This window comes from Tauraco erythrolophus, chromosome 5, assembly GCF_009769465.1.
Source record: "Tauraco erythrolophus isolate bTauEry1 chromosome 5, bTauEry1.pri, whole genome shotgun sequence".
NCBI lineage: Eukaryota > Metazoa > Chordata > Aves > Musophagiformes > Musophagidae > Tauraco > Tauraco erythrolophus.
Genome location: NC_141469.1, coordinates 6,806,987 through 6,830,320, shown reverse-complemented (window position 1 = coordinate 6,830,320; position 23,334 = coordinate 6,806,987). Strand labels below are relative to the sequence as shown.

The window sequence follows — 23,334 nt, the reverse complement described above, 5'->3', positions numbered from 1 at the left end:
CACTGGAAGTTTTTTATTGGTTGCTGGTGGGTTTTTTTTCATCTTTTTCTTATTTTAATCATATCTAACTAAAAATTTTCGAGCAATACTTCCACAAAATTATGACAATAAAACCCAGTTACTGTGATATACATGAAATCCAAAATTCTCATTTCCAGAAAAGCTTCAGAAATTACTAAAATTACATTCAGCATCTACCAAATGTAACTAGAATTCTACTTTGTTGAATGGTAATTTTCTTTATTTTAAATCAGGTAAAAATATACCTTGAAAATATATGGGCTGGAGAGCGCACATTGGTAGGGGCTGCAAAACTAAACCAAATTTCTTTGATTGTTAGCTTCATGCTGCAAGAGTCAGGAGGAGGCGGCATCAAGGGTATATCTTTTTTCAAATCATCAGATTCAACCCCTTCGTCCTTAAAAACAAAAAAAACAACATTCACAGAAGTGAAATCGTTTTCCGAAATGATGACATTTAAAGGCACTAACATACCACACTGTGCACTGTTCCTAAGAAGTAGTTCCGTAAGCATTTAGGCAAAGCAAAATAAAGTAATGCTGTCCGCCAACTCTCGCAAGGCGATACTAAGACACTATGCAGAAAGCTGGAAGTTTAGTGTGCAAGCAGACAGCATTAATTCAGTTGGCACAAGAAGACATCTTAAATTGTCAATTTCTTATTATGAATTTTAATCACTTTCAAAAAAAACCCCAAAACAATCTAAGAGCAACAATTTCTACATAGTACATACATACCTGCTCATCTGAAACTGAATTTCCATTAATATCTGAAGAGGGACTTATTCTATCACAAGGAAGGTTATCGTCAGACACATCAGTATTATAACCACTACCAGTTGGAGAGTCTGAAGAGTTATTTGAGGCAAGCAATCCACCTCTCTCTGTATCTCTTGATTTACCCATGACTCCAAAGGTATTATACAGTACTGCTCCAGATTGCCTTCCTCCTATAAAAGCACACACAGCAAGACTGTAAATGTTTGCCATGCGTAAACTCCTGTAAGCTATGTGCCATTGAAAAGATATGCACTTAAGAGGAGAAACACATATCATATTGGTTAAACAATGCATTACCATCTTACACAAAAATTTATCACTAAAATGTTTATACAACTGTTGAACAGCTAGTTGTAGAGCTTTTGATAGTCTGTTCCAAGTAGACAAAGAGTACTCACAGGAAGACTGTTTTTAAACACTATTCCCTGAAAAGAATAACTTGGATGACAGAAAATACACTTACATTGTTTTGTTTGGTTTGGTTTTTTTTTTTCCTTTTACAAGCTACCTTTCCCCCCTCAAAGAAAAACTGGCCCTATATGCTAACACTTACTGTGGGTACAATTGCAAGGTCATTTAAGTGATCAGTGAAAGTATCAATTTCTACCTTCACTTTAAGTTCAGGAACTGCTGAAACCGGTTTATATAGAATTATTTCATATACTGTTATAAGTGGTATTGATTACTAAAAGTTCCTTTACTGTACAGTCTACTATGCCATTTAATTTACTTACCATAGACATGTACTATTTAGTGTCATCTATATTCAGCAATTACTAATCCCATAATTGCTAAACTAGAAGACCTAACAACAGAATTGTTAGCAGTTTCATAAAGCAAAATAATATAAAGTCTACATAAGCCTTACCTTTTATAGTTAAATTTTCAATTCCACACTCAAACATTATCCAACCCCACTTCTCTTGACTAGGACCAATGCGAGTTACATCTGGAACAGCTTGTTGATCCGTTTCATCCACAAAAGCAAACTCATCCAACTCTTCCAAAGTAAAAAGAACTTTGGATTTCCCAAAAGGAATAGCTGTTATTGCACAAGTTCCAATATCTGTGAAAACAAACATGTTGACCACTTTGTAAAAAAATGAAAAAAACTTTACATCTTCAAATAGCTCTCTGAAGTTTACAGTGTTTTGGGAGTGTTGTCTCTTCAGCATTCCTCAAGTAAGAGCAGGGGGTGGAGAAAGAAAGGAAAAAATAAAATCAACGTATGAGCAAGAAAAAGAGAAGCATCGTTTATGAAGTCTAAAAAGCCTTCTCCTGGTATGTTAACATGGGCAGGGTAACATTTAAGTTCAGAAAAACAAGGATCGAACAACAAAGTTAAGGCTTTGAGACATTGCCACTCCTAACACGTCTGCCGCCTTCATCTTTTTGTAGAGTCATGGTTCCAAAGCTGTGTGTGCATAAAAGCTCTTCAGATTTTTAACTTAAACTGGCAATTGGCCCGAAATTACTTTACCAAAAAAACCCCTTTCCTAATAAATACCTAAGGTTTAATAGCAACAAGTGACAGTGATACTGACAGTGCTCTTGAATAAGTTTTAGTGGAAACACATTTGGTATTAACTATAGCATACTTGAATGATATTTAGAAATAAAGTTCTAATTTTAATTCAAAGACCGCTTCCTGCTTGGAAGCATGTCTGTGTCTGTGTCTGTGTCGGGAGGATATAAAGTATTAAGTCTCATTGATTCCTAAGAAAATACAGACTCAAGCAGCTTTTAATTCATTATTATCTTTGCTAAGATCCAGGAGGGTACCATGCCACCTTAGTTTCTTTGATGTTAGGATGTAGCTTGTACATAAATCCTTTCTTGTAGTGATGTTTCTGAAGGAACATTTTAAATTATTTTATACCTATTGCCTATTAACGCACACACAGAGCTAAAAGTCTAATATCTGGGGAAAAGAACTACAGTGAGTCAATTTATATTCCTTCCAATCCTCATTCTGTGCCCCCAGTTTGTAACTGCCATCGCTTTTGAAGTATACTTTTGTAGTGAAAGTAGTGAAATGCTAAGATGCCTAGAAAGACATTTCTCAAACCTTTTCAGTAGAAGACGATGAGTTTTCTTGGTCAGAATTCGAAAATAACTTGGTCGTCTTGAATGTCTGCAGCATACCTAACCGAGGACACTACTGCTAAGATTCTACCCACAACTAAACAAATATGGAGTTAACCCTCTTAATGCTCTCTTACTGCTTTTGTTTTACTCTAATTTCCTTTGCTCACTCATCTTTGCGTAGTGTTTTTGTTTACTTTGTGTTTTTTAATCACACCTGTTTCACAGAGCACTTCCTCATGTCCTCAAGATTTCTATTTTTTATGGCACAGAGCAAAACATGGCACTAACTGGCAGAGATTCTATTAAAATTGAACCAGTTTTAACAAAAACTGCCTCTACATTTGGTCATCTTTTCCAGGTGAGCTTTTCCTGGATCAGGAGTTATAGCAGCTGAATTTAACTCATAGACTCTTGAAGGAATTTCCTTAACATAAACAAGCAGCAAGGCAATTGGATAAATATCATTTTCAGTTTTATAGTTGCTTGTTAAAAATATACAGCTTGTCATGCTGAAATTGCCAGTAGAGCAGAGACCTTATACCTATCTTGAAATTGTTAGAAAGTCGTAAAAAAGGCAAGTAAGTGTAATTCATTCCCTAGATCAGATAACAAAAAAAGGGTAGCTGAAAAGAGATCAATTGGGAGGAAGAAAACCCAGGCCTGAAATTTCACCAGCGCACGTCAATATTTACAGTGCAACTCATCCGCCACACAAACTGCTTACAAGTCCGCCTTGATAAATTTCGCTCTGCCTACATTTAAATCCAGCACTTCAGTTGAACAACAGGAACATATTATTCAGAGTAACTATCCTAAACTTCTTTCTAGAGTATCTGCAAAACCTCCAGTTCAAGTGTCTTTTTATCTGTGTTGATAAAAAACCCAAAAAACTACAACCAACTACAGAGCAAGGACAACTATAACCACTTGATTCTATAAAAACTGACATTTTACAATTTAAAAAAAGACTTACCTGTTGTATCAAGGCCTCTAAGCTGTCCATGAACACGATGGATATTCAATTTAGCAGCAATTTCTTTTCCTTTTTCTGCTCCAGCATTGGATCTCAATGAGCCAGAAGACTGGGGCTGCATTTTACTGGTTTGGATGTAACGATCAAACGTCACAGCATTCCTCCCAGTTTCTGCATTGTTTGAAGTCTCCTCAACTATTCCCCTTTGAATATAAGGGAGAAAAAACAAAACAATTAAGGACATCTCAGACATATTTAATATGATTTTTTTTTTTGTTTAAAATTTAAAGTGACATTGGCATAGCAGTGTTAAGAATTTTTTTTAAGATAGAATATGTGTACTCTTTGGTAGAAAAATACTGAAAAATTTAATTTTATCCTGCATCACATATAAGCAAGAAAGAGTTAAAATTAAAGTTCAATAATTATTCTGCAAGGGTTCATTTTCCTCCACTTCTTAAAGGAGCTGCAATTCTGATTAGATATTAGATGTTAATTTATAAAACACAGAAGACATTTTACTGCTTAATTCAATCACGACAACTTTTTCAAATACTCTTCAGAACTGCAAAAAATTGGCATCACCAACTCTTTTGACTAACTTAATAAAAAAGAGCAACAAATAGTGATATGTATTATTCTTACCTATTCATCCGGACTTGCGTGGCGATTCTATCAAAACACAAAGCTACCAGTGAAACATGAGTCACGGTTTTGCCAGAAGAAACCCCTGGAGATTCGTCAACAGATGCTTGTAGTAAACACAGGTTCACCTATACATAAAATTCCCCCAAAGAACAACGAGAATTAGAAAAATATGTTACATTAATGAAGAATTAATAATTTCTGATATAATCTTCTCTCTTAATTTGCAGTAAAATGAAAAAATAAAAGAGAAAACCATCACACCTAGATGTAAAAGCATAATTTAAAGACATGACAGTCAGCTATCCCTAAATGGTTGTTATTTAACTTGCACATCTACCATAATAAAATTGAGCAGCTCCAAAACAGTCTATCCTGATTAAAACATCAGTTATCTAGCACAAATACATCGCCAGCTTCACTTCAGCTTTTGGGGAACTAATAAGGATGCAAAATAAGGGTAATTTGTGAAGCACATGTCTACTAGTAAGCTAAAGAAAAAGTTGTTACCTTTGGTACAGTAACATTGGCCTGAAGACCTTTAATTGTCACATGGTCTTGCTTAAGTGAGAGATTGGTCTGTGCTGGTCCCTGGTTTGTTGTTCCTGTAGTGGTGGTGTCTATTTTTGTTCCTCTGATATCCTGCTTCGAAGATAACTTGGAGGGGGAGAAGAAATAATTTATTCTCACTGAAACTCAGAGTTGCTAAGCTAAGGAGTAACAGGATAGTTTATTAGCACTGAAGCAGCAAGAGATTCTGCCTTCATTTAAAGCACAATACAATGACTTCTACAACGAGGACAGTAGCACTTACAGATACAGCAGGTTTAGATTCAGAAGGGCAGCAACGCCATCGTGCAATAAACTTTTTAATGACCAGATTTCAGCTGAAAGTTTAAGTTCTACATGTATGAGTTACATAGAACAACTTATTACGAAGTAAATAATCAGTGTCCACTACACTGGGACATCTAAGAAATCATAAAATATAGATATGGTCATTGGACAGAAAGAACTCTTAATTCTGTAGAACCATACAATTCTTTTCAAGTTAGATTAATTTTTTAAGGTATCAAAGGACCTGCAAAGAAAACACGTGCACTTTCACAGCTCAGTTTGAACTTTCCTCTAGCTCACAGAGGCTATCTCCCTAACTACTGTAAAACCAGAAACCATGTCTTGCTAATATGCATATAATATCTAAGAGTATCAGAGCAATTTCTAAAAACAGAACACATGATCTCATGCAAATTATTGTAGCTACTGATGAGACCATCCAAAGCAGAAAAACTTCACTTCTATCTTTTAAGACAGATTTCTGGTCACTGAAAGATAGTATATTAACAGTTGATTATAAAATGCATGTGCCTTAACCACAAGATAAAAATATGTTCCAATTTAATATAGCATTTAGCTACTCTATCTCGAAATACTGAATTCAATCCTAACTTTTTCTATGCAAAATATAGAAAATAATATTCTTTCAAATCCTTGGGCGTCTGTCTTGTTCTCTTTCTTACATTTTCCGAGAAGCTTGTTTTGCTGTTCTGTACAGCATCTCGAAGAACTTTGCAGTGCAGATCATCAACGATGGCTGCTGGGTGTCGAGAGCTCGCACAATGCACCATTGCTTCTATGTACCTGTGAGAGGAAACAACAGTGGACTGTTTCAACGTCCGGTTTCACATGACGCCATCAATAATGTTTAATTAACACTACAGAGAGAAAAATTAAGCACTGACAGACATAAAGGGCACTTCCTGGGTCAGCACAACATTCTTTTAGCTTCTTCATGGGAAATGCAGAACTACATTCACTGGGTACACAGCTCCGCTGTTCCATCAGTCATGTTATTCAATCCTTTTACCTAAACCTTTGCTGAACAAAATAGCTTTGATTTTATACATTTTTAGCATAACCATAATCAATTAACACTGCAGTAGTAAAAGTAAAATTAATTACCTATCCAGTGCCTCTGCTACAAGGGGAGTCAGAACTACATCTACAGTTCCTTTTACTTCTACTATTGCCGTTGTCCGTGTTTGGAAGACAGGGTGATCCAACGTCCATTCTTCTGTTATTGTTTCATCATCTGTATTTTCTGCAGATTTCTTTTCCAAAGGAGTATAAGGTGTACTAAAAAAGTCAAATGCATATTACTAAATCTAGGTTTGAAAAGAAATACAAAAGTATCATTTTAATTCTTCATAAAATTTATGTAATAGCAAGTTTCTTATACTGCATAGCTTCGAAAGCACACAAATACAATCCCAGGACAAGGCCCTTCTCTAGATTCAAGTTCAGCCTTTGGCAATGCAAAGGTCACTTTCCATAATTTAAAATCATGTGGGAGGTGCTTAAGTTGCAATTCATAATCTCGAAAATGTATGAGTGAAGTCATTTAATGCTTTCATGGTATATTTTCTTTTTGACCAAAACCAAACATTGCATAACAGAATACTCTGTTCAAAAATAGATCTGTTCTGAAAACTACTGTACATATCAAATTTTGGAAGGGCAAGCTAGAGCCAAAATATTTAACAAGAGTACCAGGAAAACTCTGCTCTTAAAAACATAACAACATTATCCAGTATTAAACTTACTTCGATGTTGATCCTGTAAGCTGCATGCCTCTGTCCAGCAACGAATTAGCTGTGAGACCCTGTTTAACAATCTAAGATAGAAGTGCAAAGAAATGTATTACATTCCTTTTATAGATGGAAAAAATATCCAAGGAATCTTCAAATAAAAATTCTTCTTAGTTTTTTTCTTCAAAGAATCTCTCATATGCAGATTCTCTGATATACTATACCGAAACTCCTAGGTTTACTTTTTTAAATTACCTGAGAGATAATATTATGAAGTTTTTACATAGATAAATAGTGACTAATTGCTTTAAAAAAAATACTCCAAATACTAAGTCTACAAAAGGTTTGCATCAACACAAAGCTTTTGCTGCGAACTGATAACCTATTAAATTCTAGAGCTCAAACGCATATTTTCTATCAAGTAATTCCCATTATTTTTCATACATTTCATTTCAGCTCCTTCCTAAGCATGCATCCTCATCTTTCATACGTGATGGAGAGGTGTAGGGGGTGGAGCCCAAACATTTACAAAAATCATTTGCTAAATCCATGAGTTTCAACTCGATTTTGAAGTAAATAATTTACAGCTGAGATAATAGTTTATCAGTATTAAATGTACTGCTACTGAAGTTCTGTGAAACAAACATCTTGAACACAACTCACATCAATATCTTTCAGCTGCACATCATTCAACAGGCAGCATTTTTAAGTGCAGTCATGACAATTCAGAACACACATCTTATCCACAGAGTTCTAACTCCAGCTTTTCTTTTCCACAACCTCCCAGCCACACAGCCCACAACCTGAAGTCAGAAATCCAAGGTATCCCTTAACTAAAAGCAAAGAAGTTTCAAGTTTCTCGTAGCTTTATTTACACAACAGGTGTGCTATGTAATTTGAACTTGTTTTGAGTTCTTTTTCCTTTCTCTACTCTTTCTTCCTCCATCTTCCGTACCTTAAACGTTGGAACAGAAAGTTGCTCAAAAGATGATGAACTTTCTTCACTCGTTGGTGTGTCAAGGTCTAAAGGGCGATGTAATGAGGATTTTGAAGTTCTTTTATTTGTCGGATGCTTTACCGACCAGTTTATCACCTGGAACTGTGTAAGATAATTTTGGTAACATGCCATTACAGGTTGCTGGGAAGTTATCTGCTCACTTTCCACAGTTTTCTCAGATTCAATGACATACACGTTCTCAACATGCTCATCATCTCCTCCCAGAGCTGAAACAAATGAAGCCTGTGAAGGATGAGTCTTAATTGGCAATGTTTTAACATCTTGACTAATTTCTCCATGGATTGTGCTTGTTAAGGGCCCTTCCACACTGTGATAAATAGACCCTCTACTATATTCAATTTTTTGAGTTTGTTTTTTTCTCTTCTTCCTCCCTGGATAGGTTCCTGGACCTTCATCACTACTTATTGGCTCAAACTCTTCTGCTGCAGAAAAATAAGCTTCACTATCAGCCATTGACATACTGGAATCCATTGAGCGATACTGGTGAAATGAGTTTGAATCTGCAGATGGAGTATATGGAAAAGAACCAAAGCTCCTCCTCTGCTTTGGGGAGTCCAAGACATTCTCATCACTGCGAGACACATCGCTGCTGAACTGCACACCAACTGGAACAGGCTGCTTGTCTCCATAGAAGGCTGCTGTGAGGCTCTTGGTGCTCCCGAGCCGGGTGGAGCACACGGACGCTTGCCGTTTCAGTGGAGACCTCAAGGGAGACTGACCAACAGGTCTTTCTTGGCTGCCAGGAGATGCAGGGCTGCCCTCTGCACCCTCACCTGCAACACTGGAAACAAAAATTAAAGGTTCATTTGCTTACTTAATTATTAATGCTTCCATTATTATAAGTTAGGAGCTCTTAAATGCTTCATTGATTCCTTGACTTTCTATTACCACAGCAATTATTTTCAGAACACTGATTACACAATAAATTCTGCCACTTGTTGATCTACTTGTCTAAATACAGAGGATGTAAAAACAAACAGTAACGGCAAGTGTTGTTATCTTACACGCTGGATTTTCTACCTAGATCAGGTAATCATTCCCTATTAGGGAATGCATTCAAACTACGAAATGCATTTCAGCAGTACCATTAGAAAATAACCAACACCTCATAAATTGCTAAATGTAAAGGGTTTTTCTGTCATAACATGTTCAGGAGTCAAATTATACTTCTACCTGGACAGAGAGTACTAACCTTCCATGACCATCTTCCCTTTTTGCACCAGACAAGAACTCCTTGTGTCCCAAGTGATCCTCAGTAGTTGATGATGGGCTGTCCTTCTCACCTGCAAGCAAGGGGAGCGCAGCACTAGAACTGCTCGTTTCCTCCGAAGACGATGAGGAGCTATGAGAGCGCAATGGCACTTGTAGGCTTAGATGTTGTGCTTTTCTTTCCATTTCTATACCCATAGATCTGCAATCCCAATCTTTTCGTTTTACACCATTTGCTTTACCTAGGATCAGAAAAGAAAAACGGAACATCTTGTAACACAACTGCAATGGTCTCTTCCTTGCCCACTGAAATAAAAACCATTATCAAATAACAGCCCTAGTTTTGAAACGCATACACATACTAACGTGGTACTAACAGAAACTAATCAAGTCATAGCAGCAAAACATCAAATTGTCTTGGTAGACTGCTTTCTATATAAGTAAAAGAGAAGTCAAAAAATCTTTTTACTCAGAAGGGAGTTGCGTGTTAATATTAGAATTCAGCATATGAAAGTTTCCTCACTACTATCAAGCTACGTTCTGCTCTCAGAAGGGCCCATGCCACTACAAGACCTCTTGCACAAGAGTGCAAGAATTACTTCTCATTAATCAGAATTGGAGACACAATAAATACTACTGTGCAGTTAAGAAATTATAATTTAGGCAAAAGAGTGTAAAATTACAGTACAATGCATTCTCACCATCTAAAATTTTAGGAATCTCCTTAGTAATTATCCATTCTCCTGGCTGCAGCAAAGACTGTCCGTAAAACATATCAGATTCTGCACTTGTACTTGAGAAAGCAGAGCTGCTTGAAGGTGTCAGTTCCTCAAGTTTGAAAAAATCTAGTCCTGTTAACGTACCACCGAAGAACCGACAACCACCAAGACAGCCACACTTGTTCTTGCTTCTCTTATTCCTCAAATTATCATCAGGCCATAAAAACCACAATCTATACAAAAGTAGAAAAACAGAAAACAAAATAAAAACATGACCACATCCGCCTTAGTACATTTAAATGCAGTGAAAACAAGATTAAAAGATATCCTTCTCTTATATGTGAGCTTCCATTTCACACAGCATGAAATGAGTAAGATTTGTATCTGAAACACAGATGTCAGACACAAAATGAAGGATTAGGTCCAAAAAGGAACAAATCATAAATAGATATGCAATGCTCAGGCACAGATTACATCCACCTGCCACAACACACGCTAATAGTAACAACCCTTTCTCTCTGCACAGAGGCAATCGCTTATTGGAGAGACACACAATTCACAGTTAGACCATCCATCTTATCCACGGCTGCTCATCAGCTCGCTCAGGACTCTTTAAGGTCTGTTTTCAGTCCAGCCTGAGAACAACGGACAAATTCGATTCCCCCATCTCCCCGATCTTCATTTTGGGGGATAAGGGAAAGCAGAGGGAAAAGTAACTTTTGTCTAAATCATAACGATTTCGTATAGTCCAAGTACAATCAAACCACCAACCCCATAGCTAAGCATTCAACACACTCAAAAAATTACAAGAAATTGTAATCTACGTAAGCAAAAAAAACCCCAAAAGCAAAACAAAGTTCCAACTTTAGATGACTGTATTAACTTACATCCCCCTAAAAATTCAAATTTATCTCCTTCAATCCTATCTCTTACCTTTTAGTTCTGTTATCATGCGTTTCTAAGAAATGTCTCTGCACTTCGTGTTTAGAAGGATGATCGGCAGCTAAAGCGACGTCAGCAGTGATGAGCCCCAAGTTGACAGAGCCAGCTTCCAGCCAATATGCCCTCCTTAATATTGGCTGAAGACCAGTTCTGCAATTGTTCACCTGCTCAACATATTGTCTCAGTTGAAAGTCTTGAATAGCAGCACTTACACCTTCTCCAACAGACTGGTTGTGGAGGTTGCAGTTGGCAATACGTATAGCACCCATCTGAAAACAGGAATTGAAACACGACCTCTGATTAGTAACAACTGAAACAAAGAAAGGGTAGTCTTAAATCAGTTAACACAACATCTACTACATTTCAGAAAGAAATTAGTTATTACTTCTCATCTCTGTAACACACTATAAAGGAGTACTGAAAACCTTTTTTTTTAAATACAAATGAAACATTCAGGAAACAATTTTCTGGAGTGGTTCAGGTTATTAAGCTGTCTCTGAAAATACTGCCCTTCCCATTTATGTCTGCAAACACAGTTAATATTTGTGACGGTGCTTTTTAATATTGGATGCAAAAGAATGTGGAGACTCACAACACTTTTTTTTACTGCCACAAGGTAGCAAGCCATTCAAATGCCAAGATACCATGTCATTAAAAACATCTGAAGTGATCACCGCTTTCCTTCACTTAGTTTCTTGCTTGTAATGTAAAGCTGTCTCCAAAGCCTTACATGTTAAGTCTATGGTTTAAAACCGAGTTTATGAGCAGACAGCAAAACTACCACTCACTTATACCAGCCTAGCACTTTTCTCCTTTCTGTTGTTACCACAACTCAATTGTTTCTTAACTTATATTTTGCTACATTGAGTAAATTATTCCAGTTTTCTCTTTTATGACAGGATAATGGAGAGACTATCAGCTCTTTTCTGCACATTCTTTTTTGAACATATACATCCTGCAGCATTCTACATTCTGTCAGGCAGTGGCACTAACACTTCTCCCATCTCTATCAAAGATCTATCATAATTCAAACAGCTGTATCACCTAAGACCATCGTGAGTTATCAAGCATTGGATTGTACGCAATCCACATCAATCCTTTCCAGTTGCTGAGTTACTACCTAACAGCGTAAGTTCTTATTAGCTCTCAGGTATAGACACTGAGATTTATACTGCCCAGTGTTTTCATAAATTTTTTACAACAATCCTGCAGTTTTCATTCTTATTTTGGCAGACATCCACTACTCCTTACCATTTTCCAAGACTACTAATGGAATTACTAAGCAGAAGCCAAACTGACCTACCTGTGGCCCAATCCAAGCCAACCTTTTATGACTTAAACATTCAGAAATTCTGCTTAGTTGCACATAAGTGAACAATAAATTCAGGTAGCTATTCTATCAAAAAATACAAAGAACTCTATTGACAAAGAACTATTTTAATGGCTGCTAAGAGAAATGTTTTTACCTTTATATTGGTGGCACAGCCATGTTCTACCACATACAGATCTGCTCCATCCATAGCTAAGCGTGTCATAGTGTACTTTAAGTCATCAGATGTTGGGCATGGTCCAGGGACACAGTTCATCTGAAGAAAAATGAAAAAAATTTATAAGTACATTAGGAGTTTTAGTTTAATTTGTGCTTATCCTTTTATTTATGTTCTGTTAACAGAGGCCTCAAACTAGAGCAATAAAAAGTTAATTTTTCTGTGCTGTCAATGTGAGTATGAGACAGGGTGTTTCTGTGCTGAGGTTCATTTTCACTAGTGTATGTTTAATTCTTCTGGCCAGCAATATCAGGGGACCCAGTTGGCTCTCCTGGCTTCCACCAGCAAAAGACAAATCAATTCTGCTAATAGAGGAACATCACAAAAACTGGAACAAAACAAGGACGATGTCGAGAGATGAGATCCAGGAATCATACTTAATAGATGGCAAGCCTCCTTCAGTTTCCAAGTGGCCACAGACATGGATTCCAAGAGACAAGCACCAAAAGCGAAATCCACAATGACATGATGATTAAGTAAGAGTCTCATGGGTTTTTTTAAAAAAATAAATTAAAAAAAAATAGGTCCATGGAAGCTATAAGCTGTCAGCTTAAGTCTCCCACCAAACCACTGTTTCATCAGAGGATACAGGATGAAAACATTCCATGGAAACATGCCAGGAGGAAGTATGACCTTTGTCTCTCAAGGGACACTGGAGTACACCCTTTGGCTGTTAACTGTCACAGCAGAGGTAAGAATCTAGGCATGACTCCTATGGATACTGTTTCTCAAAATAATTCATAGAGTACAAAAAGATCATGCACATTAACAAGAAAATCTAGAGAACCACTTGTCTTTCGAAAACATCATTAGCAATAATTTATCAAAGGGAACATCCAATCTGACTAAATACTCCATGTGTCTTGGTAACTTTAGGGCTGGATTTCTAAACTGTTCCAAAGAACCTGTGCAAACATAGCAAGAACTAAAAGAGATGGAAGGTTACCTTAGAGTCACAAAACCGACGATCGATTCCATGCTGGCATATTATTACAGATTTTGGCCTTTCCAGTTCAAACTCCCGGCACACGACATGAAATACAAAGGTTTGCCCCCATTCCAGAAGACACGCAAGCTGCAAGCAAATAACAACACGTTGTCGAATAGTAAGTACACAAAATGAACTTTCGGTACTCGACAGAACATCACCAAAGGCTGGAAGATGAGCAGGGGTAAAAACAAACCAAAGACCCCACCACAACACTCTGGCTGCATTACCTTGCCTACACATCATCTAGTTCCTGTTACTCAAGATGGATTTTTCATTAAAAAAAACTACAAGCGTCTGCAGTTTTTCATGAATAACACTGTGACAATAAATAATTTTCTAAATGATTTCTTAATATAAGGAAACAGCTTTTGCTATTACAGTCAACTGAGAACTTCATTGCAAAGACAGAGCTCCCCTTATTTTAACCTTAAAAAAAATACTTCAAAACACTGATTACCATTCATAATTTAAATGGCAGACTTCCTTGTATATAAGTAACAAAGTTACGTTTAGAAAGCATAGGAAGAAACTGACTAAACAGAACACTGTTGAATCTCCCTGGACCCCGTAATTAGTCTATTGTTAATTTAAATCTTTTATATAGTTAGCTCATTCATAAAGGAAATGATTCATGACTGTGTCTCTATTATGAGAGGGAAATGGGTTCTCTTTGGCTAGCCAAAGGAAAGGGCACTTAAAATCAGCAGTAATTTAACTGGAATTTAATATAGTTATGACTGTCCTGCACAAAATCTTTACTCCTCCCTTTACTGCAGTCCCTTCACAAATTCTTGCAATACATCACACCGTGGGATGAAAAAAGTCAATGACCCTGAAACAGCAAATTCAAATTCTGCTCCATAGCAGTGCTGACAACAACAAAAAAAAAAAAAAAAAAAGCTGTATGAAGCGCATGATTGAGAATGGCTTTGTAGGGGAAGAAAATCCTTAAGTCGCATCAAGCATTTAGAAATATTCTCTAACCTTAGAGTACTTTGAATCAACTAGGTTTAATTTTGAATTATAGAGCAGTGGAGAAATACTGCAGGACATCTAAATCAGTGGTAGCATTTTGGGAAATACTGCTGCAAAAACCCATATACGTAGCACGAAAATGTATTTAGAGTCTATTCTTTAGATTTACTGAAATTGCTTGTATGCCTTATTTTCATGTTATTTGCCGCAGAAGTTTCCTATTGAAACACATTTAATCCTAGAAAATAATTTTTTTTTTTTAAGGGAATAATAGGATGTAGAAGTGTCTTGAAAAAAATTAAAAGTAAATAAACCAAACAGTAACTACTAAGTAGAATTTAGGTACTTTTCTAATGTCTCTTGTAGAAGTGTCTTTAAAAAAATTTAAAAATAAATACAGAAACCAAACAGTAACTACTAGATAGAATTTATGTACTTTTTTTATGTCTCAAAATACGTTGACAAAGCAACCTTTTTTAAAGATCTGGCAGTCCATACCAGAAATAAATTTAAGTGATCTGTCTATTGTATATTTGGAGCCATCATTATATCTGAAAAAATAAAAGCAACGTAAGTGGCAAAACTAAAAGGAGTTAGTGCTAAGACTGACCTAAGAAAATCCAACACTGTGAAAGCAAAGTATGTTCCACTGGGAGCATGACTTAGCTACCTGCTACTGTCCTGCTGAAGCCTGCTGGTACTGCACTCCCACAAATGATCTCATTCGTCTCCTACTTTAAAATATGACTTTGTGCGTAGCTTTCTCTGGAAAGCCAGAACTTTATCTGCAGGCTAAATTCTTGCCAGATGCTCAACTTGATATCCTTACTGCTGGCAGCATCCCTTTGTGCAAATGCCTATATATCTCTCCAAGAATCTTGCATCCGAGATATCAAATTGCCTTTCAGACTGCAAGCACAACCGGATACTTCATCTGTCCTTCCCCAAGAGTTAACCAGCACGGGTAATGAACCTGCATCTCCAGAATTCAGCATCTCAAAATAAAAATAACCTCAGAGGAAGTCACAGACAATTTAACTAAGTCATCTGATACTTAAACCTTTCAAATAGTTTTTCCATTCTCCTCCTCGTCACGTAACCTAGTTTATGGCTGAAGGCATCCCAGAACACCTGCTCTATTTACAGAGAAGTATTACTCACTCTGCAATTAAAACAGTTAAAACGCATGTAGGTACTGTGGTTGTCTTTCTAATCAGTATTAAAGTACATTAACACACAGAGACGTAACATAGAAGTGTTTACATGTAACGACAACAGTATTCACTACTGATTTGTTCATGCTCTGTTACCATCATTCCTTCCAACTCCCATGTAACACTAGCCACCCTCTGAAATCCAGATTTAAGACGAATATCAGGTTCAGCACATTTGGCATCTCCTATCCATTTAAAGAAATAGTTAGATTTTCCAACTATAAAATTAAGGTTAAGACAAAGATGCATTCAAATTCAGCTGAGATCATGGGCTTTCCAAAATCCATGCTATGCCAGTTTCACAAGAAAGAACAAGGGTAATACTTTAAAGCGAACAGTTCCTAGACGGTACCTGTGGTGCCGTAACTTTGGCTGTAAGACTTCCAGCTTGTACATCTATCAGCCAGGCATATTCTAAAGTATCACTTCCAAGAGGCAGACCTTCCGCCGAAAACATCGCATGAGCACGCAACTGCAGACCTGAGAGGCTGATGTGACCCTCTCGAAGAACTTCATCCACTGCAGGTCGCTGTTAAGGACAGTAAGTTAAAGCTCGTGTTTGCAAAGAATGCATCAACAGAAAGTACAACAGTGTAGCCAGAGATACTCATGCACATTCACCTTCACCTCTTAAATTCCTTAATTCCAGCTAGACAGTCCCAAGACTTCTCAGCATTACCCACATGACAACATATATGCAAATCTTACATAGGCAGAAGGAAGTTTATCTAACTTAAGTTTTAGCAACCACTATCAACCACCTTCCCTTGGTGAACTCCACGCAGTGACATCTAGACACCATCTGTTAAACATCACTGCAAAAAACATGAACGCAGAATGGAAGAGCATGTTTAACAACCGAAGTGATCAAGAGGTTAAAAAACATGACTTATGAAGGTCTGCTACCATCAGAAAGCTGACACACTACAAAAACAAACAAACAAAAATAACATTTAAAAAATCCAAACAACACACACCAGAGGCTGTCCTCTAAGTTGCACTTCTCACTGAAGTATTTCTTGGCTACCTAAAGCAAAGCTACTTGTTTGCAGATATGAAAATTCAGATGTAATACTTCTCAAAAAAAATATTACTCCCCCAGAAGAAACTGAAAAAATGAACACATCAAAGGCATACATGAGAAGCTTATGACCGCATGGGGGTAAGCTGTGGATTAAAGTCAGTAAGTCAGCAGCAAAATGTCTCCTTCATTCAGTTTTTTCAACTTGTGAACTTGCCTGGTTTGTTTTCCACTACCAGCAAACCCTTTGGAGTTGCTTAACGAACAAGAAACATGCCCTGCTCTTTTGAGGCATCACTGACAACCTATGTCTCAATTCAGAAGCTATTTCTAAACTATATGAATGGGAAACATGAAGCAACGATACTTGCCCAGCTGGTCAGAGAGACAATTCCTGTTCCATATAAATTACTACTATGAACTTCTCACTTTAAGGTTCAGATGGCAAGTATCAAATGGCATTTTTGAGATACATAATATGAATAAAGGGTTAAATAAAAAAAACAAACACCACCCCAAAATATTAATATTTCCAACATTAAATGGCAAGAATTAATACAAAGTCAAACACTAGGACACCAGGCAATAGTCACAAACCTAACCGATCAAAACTTTCTTCACGATATTTTCAAAAACATGCCACTCTGCACATTTATCCTTTCAACCAACAGAAATTCCCAGGCAGAAGTCTTATTTGTCTGAATTACTGTTTCTGAATTAAAATTTATCCAACCAAAAAGAACATAGAAAACCTAAGGCAAAACACATAACCACAGCATTACTAAGTCTAAACAATAAGAAATCTGAAAAAGAATTATGCATTAAGGCATAAGTTACGCAATTAAGGTTTCACCTGCAACCTCATTTCTGCTTCCTCGTACATATGAATTGCAATACAAGAACTAAGTCACAGGTTTGAACAACCTTTAAGGGTCTCCTTAGTGCACAAAACAGATTGTGTTCATAAATAAGCAGCTATTCAAATGCTTAGATTCCTCATGAGACAAAAAAAAATCCCCACCACACAAAAAAAATCGATATACAAAAATCTTCCAGCAGATTTGGATAATATAACTGGAAACTCATAGGATGCAGTTTTTCATTACATAAAAGTTTTTATGTTCAAACTGTAATTCTCATCAGCTTGAGCTGCACCTTCTGACAACTTCACTCAACTGAAAAACAAGCCCTACAATCCAGATACTTGGCTGCTGACAAAAGCTATGAGGAAAATGGAATTCTGTCTGCCACCATGCTGTCAGGACATCCAATTTCTGCAGCTCTCTCTGAAGACAGCCCTATTAATCCCATATAGTTTATGCACCTGCAATTCCTGCGACTTCCCACCATCGCTTTCTTCAGATTGCTGCTAAAGACAATGGCAGTGTTGCAATGAAAAAACAAGACTACATTCTCATGAGAGATTTCTTCTTCACTAATCAGAGGTCAACAGAATAACATGTCGAAACCTTAAGGGCTAACGTGGAACCTTCTAATATGTCATCTTTTTCCCATCAAGAAACTTGATTATTTCTTCTTATTCCTTTACCTATTAGTCAGTCTACAGTCAGTGGTTATACTTAAGATACTTCCGTGCCTGTGGCACACTGGATCCAAATTTGGAAACACTAAACAAGCATCAGTCAACTACTTTCATAGCTCACTGACACAAGAGTGGAAAAAAACAGGGTGACGTGCACCTTCATCTGTACACAGTATTCCAGTTTTCCAACACTTGAATGTGCACAGGATAAAAATAATTTAAATTTCACTTCATAGAGGCCATTGGTAGCAAAGTATTTCAGGACACAGTGATTGAAAACAATATAACCTGTAAGGCACAGCCTAAGTATCATAGTGCTTTTAATGCAACAAACACATGCATAAACAAAATACAAACTCCACCTATTCCCTAACCTGCACTGAACCAGGATAACTTCTTCTGTTAACAAATCTCAGTCTAAACTCCTCACTGAACTAAACTGATCCATATGAGCAATTTTTCCAAGTCTACTAAAATCAAAGTAGTACACAGCAAGTTGACAGGTCACAAATAGCACTTAGCTTTGTCTCACTAAGTACTTCTGAAGTATGGCTCATGATTCACCCACCAGAAAAAAACTGTAGGTCATAACAATATCTTGACCATAAGATATAGATCCAGCTGTGTGATTTAGTCTAATAAAAGTCACAAAGAATACGTGAAAGATGCAGTTATCTATTTAGTAACACGCGTAGTTTTAAAACTATATGCGTTAAGTAGAACATATCCAGCCACTGCACAAAATTTACATGTGTCAGTACTTCAAGTTTTTAAATCTAAATTCTTTAAAAAAAAAAAAAAAAAAACAAAACACCACACAAAACAAACAAAAAACCCTACATGCAAACCAGAGATCACTAAATGGTTTTAAGATCAGTCTGAATATTCCTATTTCCTGGAGAACCTTCTCCAGAAAGATTTTAAGCAAAAATAAGAAAACATAATCTTTTCCTTTGTGCATTTCACTAAAATGCAAACTAGACAGAAATAAAGATTTTTTTAAAAATATGCATCAGGGTTTTCTTTAATGCCTCTTATAATTCATAAGCCTTAATAAACTTTGTATACACACATCAGGGAAAGCTCCTGACAAAAAAGAATTTTATGATCATCACAACTTCCGCAATACATGTAAAAAACAGCTTACTACCTGATAGTTGTCATTCAGAAACAAATTCACTGGAGACAGTACAAGTTGAAGCATTGTTTCTCTAAATCCTTTCTTCATCTCAAAACACAGCCTTTCCAAGAAAGCTGTAGGGCACTCAGGACCATCTGGACTGCAATGCTAAAATAAAAATTAAATACCTCTGTTTCAGAAACTGAAAACACACAACATGGTTGAAACTATAAGATTAGAAGCAAATCCGTGAGCAGGAAGTATGTTAATTTTCCTGCAAGTGGACACTAAAAGAAACGCCTGTACAACTTCAAAAACATTTCCACAATTACATAAACAGCAATTCAAATCCATTTGGGTGAACCCAACTTTTTATCTGGATTCTGATTTGAATTCCTGGGGATCCCTCAGAATGCAGCTGTACAGAGCAGAATGCACCATTAGAAGACAGTTTTGCTAATTAGCAGAGAAATCATAATGGTTAATCAAAAATAATATCATACAAATCAAGTGCATTGAGTAAAAATCATACTAAAAATTATCCACTTCTGCTTCCCAGATAAGCAAAATTAACTATGTCTCAAATGGTTTAGGTAACCAAAGTATGTGTATACAGACAACTAAAATTGTGGCTAAGTATCAGCCTAAGTTAATGTTCCAGGGAGTTAAATTTAACTCCCGATTACGAAATTATAAAAAATTAATTACATTAAGTAAAATAAGAACTAGAATTATAAGATTCTAAAGTACCTACCACTGGTAATCGCCCATGGACTTTGTACAAATTAACAAGCACAGTGATATCCCAGGGGCGTAGAGTAAGAGGGTGAACAGGTTTGACTGAACTTTCATTTTCTTTTTTATCATTTTCCACTCCAACGGCTGTCCATCCAGAGCTTGAAGATGTTGAGAGCGACAACACAGGGCTTGAAATAACTTCTTCAAAATCAGTGTACATGTCATCTTCTCCAAAATAGTTTTCCTAGGGAAAAGAATTATGACCATATGGAAAACAAATTAAAAACATATAGGCAAGAGAATGCAATATAAATCCAATCTGTTTCTGTATGTTAGTCCTCCTAAAATAAGCAGTATAGCTACAATCTATAGCTGAAGAAGCACACATACTTTAATTGACTTATTTTTTATAAGGCAGACCCAGCAGAGGGTGCCAAGAACTCTAGTAACTTACTCCTGGCACCTTCTGCTGGCGATGCAAGGACCTATAAATCATTCCTTCCCAGCCAGTAAGCCCTTCAGCAAGACACACCGTGTGCTACACCAAAAAACTTCCTCCCAAGAATAGAAGGCTTAACAAAACTGCATGAACAATTCATGCCCAGGAATCTCTCCCTCATGTATCAAAAAAGATCAATGAAAACAAACCAAAACCAACAATTCCACCACAAGTCAGGAAAACAAGCATAACCCTCCCCTCTTGAAATCTATTAAAGAGATACTGCCAGAACAGCTGGACAAAAAGATGTAAACACAGTCACAAAAACACCAAAAAGAGCAATAAATGCACATTTTCGAAAACAGGCTATCAATCTATATTTTCTCTTGAGATTTAGAAGATAAAAAGCTAGATTTAATCTGAGAAATTTGCCCCTAAAAGAATTAAATCATCATAGAATCAAGGGATCTAAGGTAGCACTGTTTACAGATCCCTCCAGAGACAAAGAGCACTGAAGAAGTGCTGCTGTGCTTTGAAAGACAGAACCATCTCATGAATTTACGGGGTCCAAAAGAGGAGCTCAATAAACAATTCAAACATGAGGGCACTTCCTCTGTATCAGAAGAAATGAACTCTTCAGGATGCAGTAGTGGCCTAATTTTAACTGTATTTACTGTAGTAGCAACATGAAAAAAATAATGAGCTTATTTGCAAGTCCTATACTCTACAAAAACTTATTTTCTGCTATTCATTGCTAATGTGCAATACCTTACATGAATTCATTAAAATTACTCAGTATGAGTCCTGATACCGACTACTGGTCTCAAAATTTCTTGTCCTCTTGTCCCAGTTTTAGCTGGGACAGAGTTTTTTTTAACAGCCAGAAGAGCTCCCTGTTTTGGTTTCACTCAGAGGCTCACTCTGAGAAGAATGTTGATAGCAAGCTGATGTTTGTGGTTGGAAGTGAAACTCCAAGGACTTTTCAGCCTGCGGAGTACAGAAACACGGCAGGATAAGGGGGGAGCATAGCTGGGACAAGGGGGACACGATTCCCCTTGTCATTTGTGTGGAACTTAAGACTGAGGGCCAAACTGGCCAATTAGTATTCCATATCATGCAGCGTCATGCCCAGTATAAAAGCGAGGGTCAGCCGGGAAGAGGGGCTTTTGCGCTTTTGCTCTTTTTGCACTTTTGCTCTTTTGCGCTTGCTGCGCTGTTGCTCTGCTGTTTTTTTTCTTTCTCTCTCTCTCTCTTTCTCTCCCTCTCTGCCCCTCTCTATTTCGGGGCCTCGCGTTCGTCCGGGATTTGCAGTTTTCGGGACGAGACGGGCTTCGCATACGAGGGGTGGTGAGCACCTACATTGTATTAAATCATCTGTATTAAATCACTCTTATCTCAACCCACGGGTTTCACGTTTATCCTTTAATTCTCTCCCTCATTCCTGGGGGTGGGGGAGGGGGAGTGACCGGCTGTGTGTGGGGCGGTTCAACATAACCCACGACAGTCTTAATTGGCGCCCAACGTGGGGCACGAAGGGGTTGAGATAACGATGTGGCTGGCCGGAATGCTGTTTGTTATGCTTGCGTACATGTTACCGGACATTCATAATTTATTGTCTTATCTACCCTATATGATGTTAGGCGGAATGTTTATGCGGTTTTCTGGCTCTGGGTGTTGGACCGGCATGAAAAGTATGTTATCGGTAATTAAGGGTTTTGCTATACTGTACGGTGTAACTCTGATAAGATCATCGGTGCTGGGACCGGCTCAGTCTTTGTATTCGGCGGTGCAGAGGGGGGTGGTGATGTGGAACTCGTTTATTAATTTTGAGCGTCACCTGGCGGATATCATCGCCAATTATACCGGTGACTTTTCATTCACAAAAGCTTACGTTGATTTTGATAATGCCGAACATCATTGGAATAATTTAACCGGTTTGATTGTCCTGCAAGGTCTCCTGAATATATGTTTTATTATCTATATATTCAAAATCAATCGGCCATTTAGGGGTGTATATCAATTTATTTCTCGGGTTATTGTGCTTGCCATCTCAACTCCCATGACAAGCACTATAGCTACTCAGACTACAACGTTATCAGTTGCTCCCGTAAGGAAAAGAAAATGTATACAAAAGTTAGACGACGAAGAAGAGGAATCAGGGCCATCACACCAACCAAATGAGGAAGAGCAACCAGGACCATCAAAGCAACCAGACAAAGAAGAACAACCGGGGCCATCACAACGATTGGAGGAAGAGAAGCCAAGGAAATGTCTGCGAAAGTCAGAACGCAGAGGAGAGGATGATGATGATGATGAAGAGCGACCAGGGCCATCACGAGAAATGAAGCGGGAGCGTTCTGTTTCGCCCCAGAGGAAATCTCAATGGAGGAGGAGTGACATCATAGATGAGAGGATAACCACCAGATCTCTAAAAATGAGCGAGCTGCGAGATATTCGAAAAGATTATGGCCGCCTTAAAGGTGAGCTCATTGTCTCTTGGTTGCTCAGATGCTGGGACATGGGAGCCAATAGTCTGGAGTTAGATGGTAGTGAAGCTAGGCAGCTGGGAGCCCTTGCCATGGATGGAGGCATTGATAAAGCAATTGGAAGGCAGACACAAGTCCGCAGCCTCTGGAGACGACTCCTGGCAGCCATAAAGGAAAGGTACCCCTACAAGGACGAGGTGCCATGTAATGTAAGCAGGTGGACCAACATAGAAAAAGCTATTCAGTATCTGAGAGAACTGGCTGTGCGAGAGTTGATT

General features: G+C 37.5%; 1 protein-coding gene across 11 annotated transcripts in view; it reads right to left on the bottom strand.

Annotated features, from left to right (window-relative positions):
• BLTP1 (bridge-like lipid transfer protein family member 1) overlaps positions 1-23,334 on the bottom strand; it is a 133,636-nt gene that overhangs the window by 65,382 nt on the left and 44,920 nt on the right. For 10 of the 11 annotated variants that reach the window (XM_086611762.1, XM_086611763.1, XM_086611764.1 and 7 more), the window contains 18 exons: positions 20,148-20,375; positions 19,424-19,561; positions 16,062-16,238; positions 13,476-13,604; positions 12,449-12,568; positions 10,974-11,251; positions 10,023-10,273; positions 9,305-9,563; positions 8,050-8,893; positions 7,110-7,180; positions 6,469-6,642; positions 6,027-6,147; positions 5,017-5,163; positions 4,507-4,634; positions 3,862-4,064; positions 1,669-1,866; positions 759-970; positions 267-418 (listed from right to left, as the gene is read on the bottom strand). In XM_086611762.1, coding sequence (XP_086467888.1) covers positions 267-418; positions 759-970; positions 1,669-1,866; positions 3,862-4,064; positions 4,507-4,634; positions 5,017-5,163; positions 6,027-6,147; positions 6,469-6,642; positions 7,110-7,180; positions 8,050-8,893; positions 9,305-9,563; positions 10,023-10,273; positions 10,974-11,251; positions 12,449-12,568; positions 13,476-13,604; positions 16,062-16,238; positions 19,424-19,561; positions 20,148-20,375 — 3,830 coding nt within the window. Of the gene's footprint in view, positions 1-266; positions 419-758; positions 971-1,668; positions 1,867-3,861; positions 4,065-4,506; positions 4,635-5,016; positions 5,164-6,026; positions 6,148-6,468; positions 6,643-7,109; positions 7,181-8,049; positions 8,894-9,304; positions 9,564-10,022; positions 10,274-10,973; positions 11,252-12,448; positions 12,569-13,475; positions 13,605-16,061; positions 16,239-19,420; positions 19,562-20,147; positions 20,376-23,334 lie in introns of all 11 variants that reach the window. The other variant, XM_086611769.1, reaches the window with a different exon arrangement.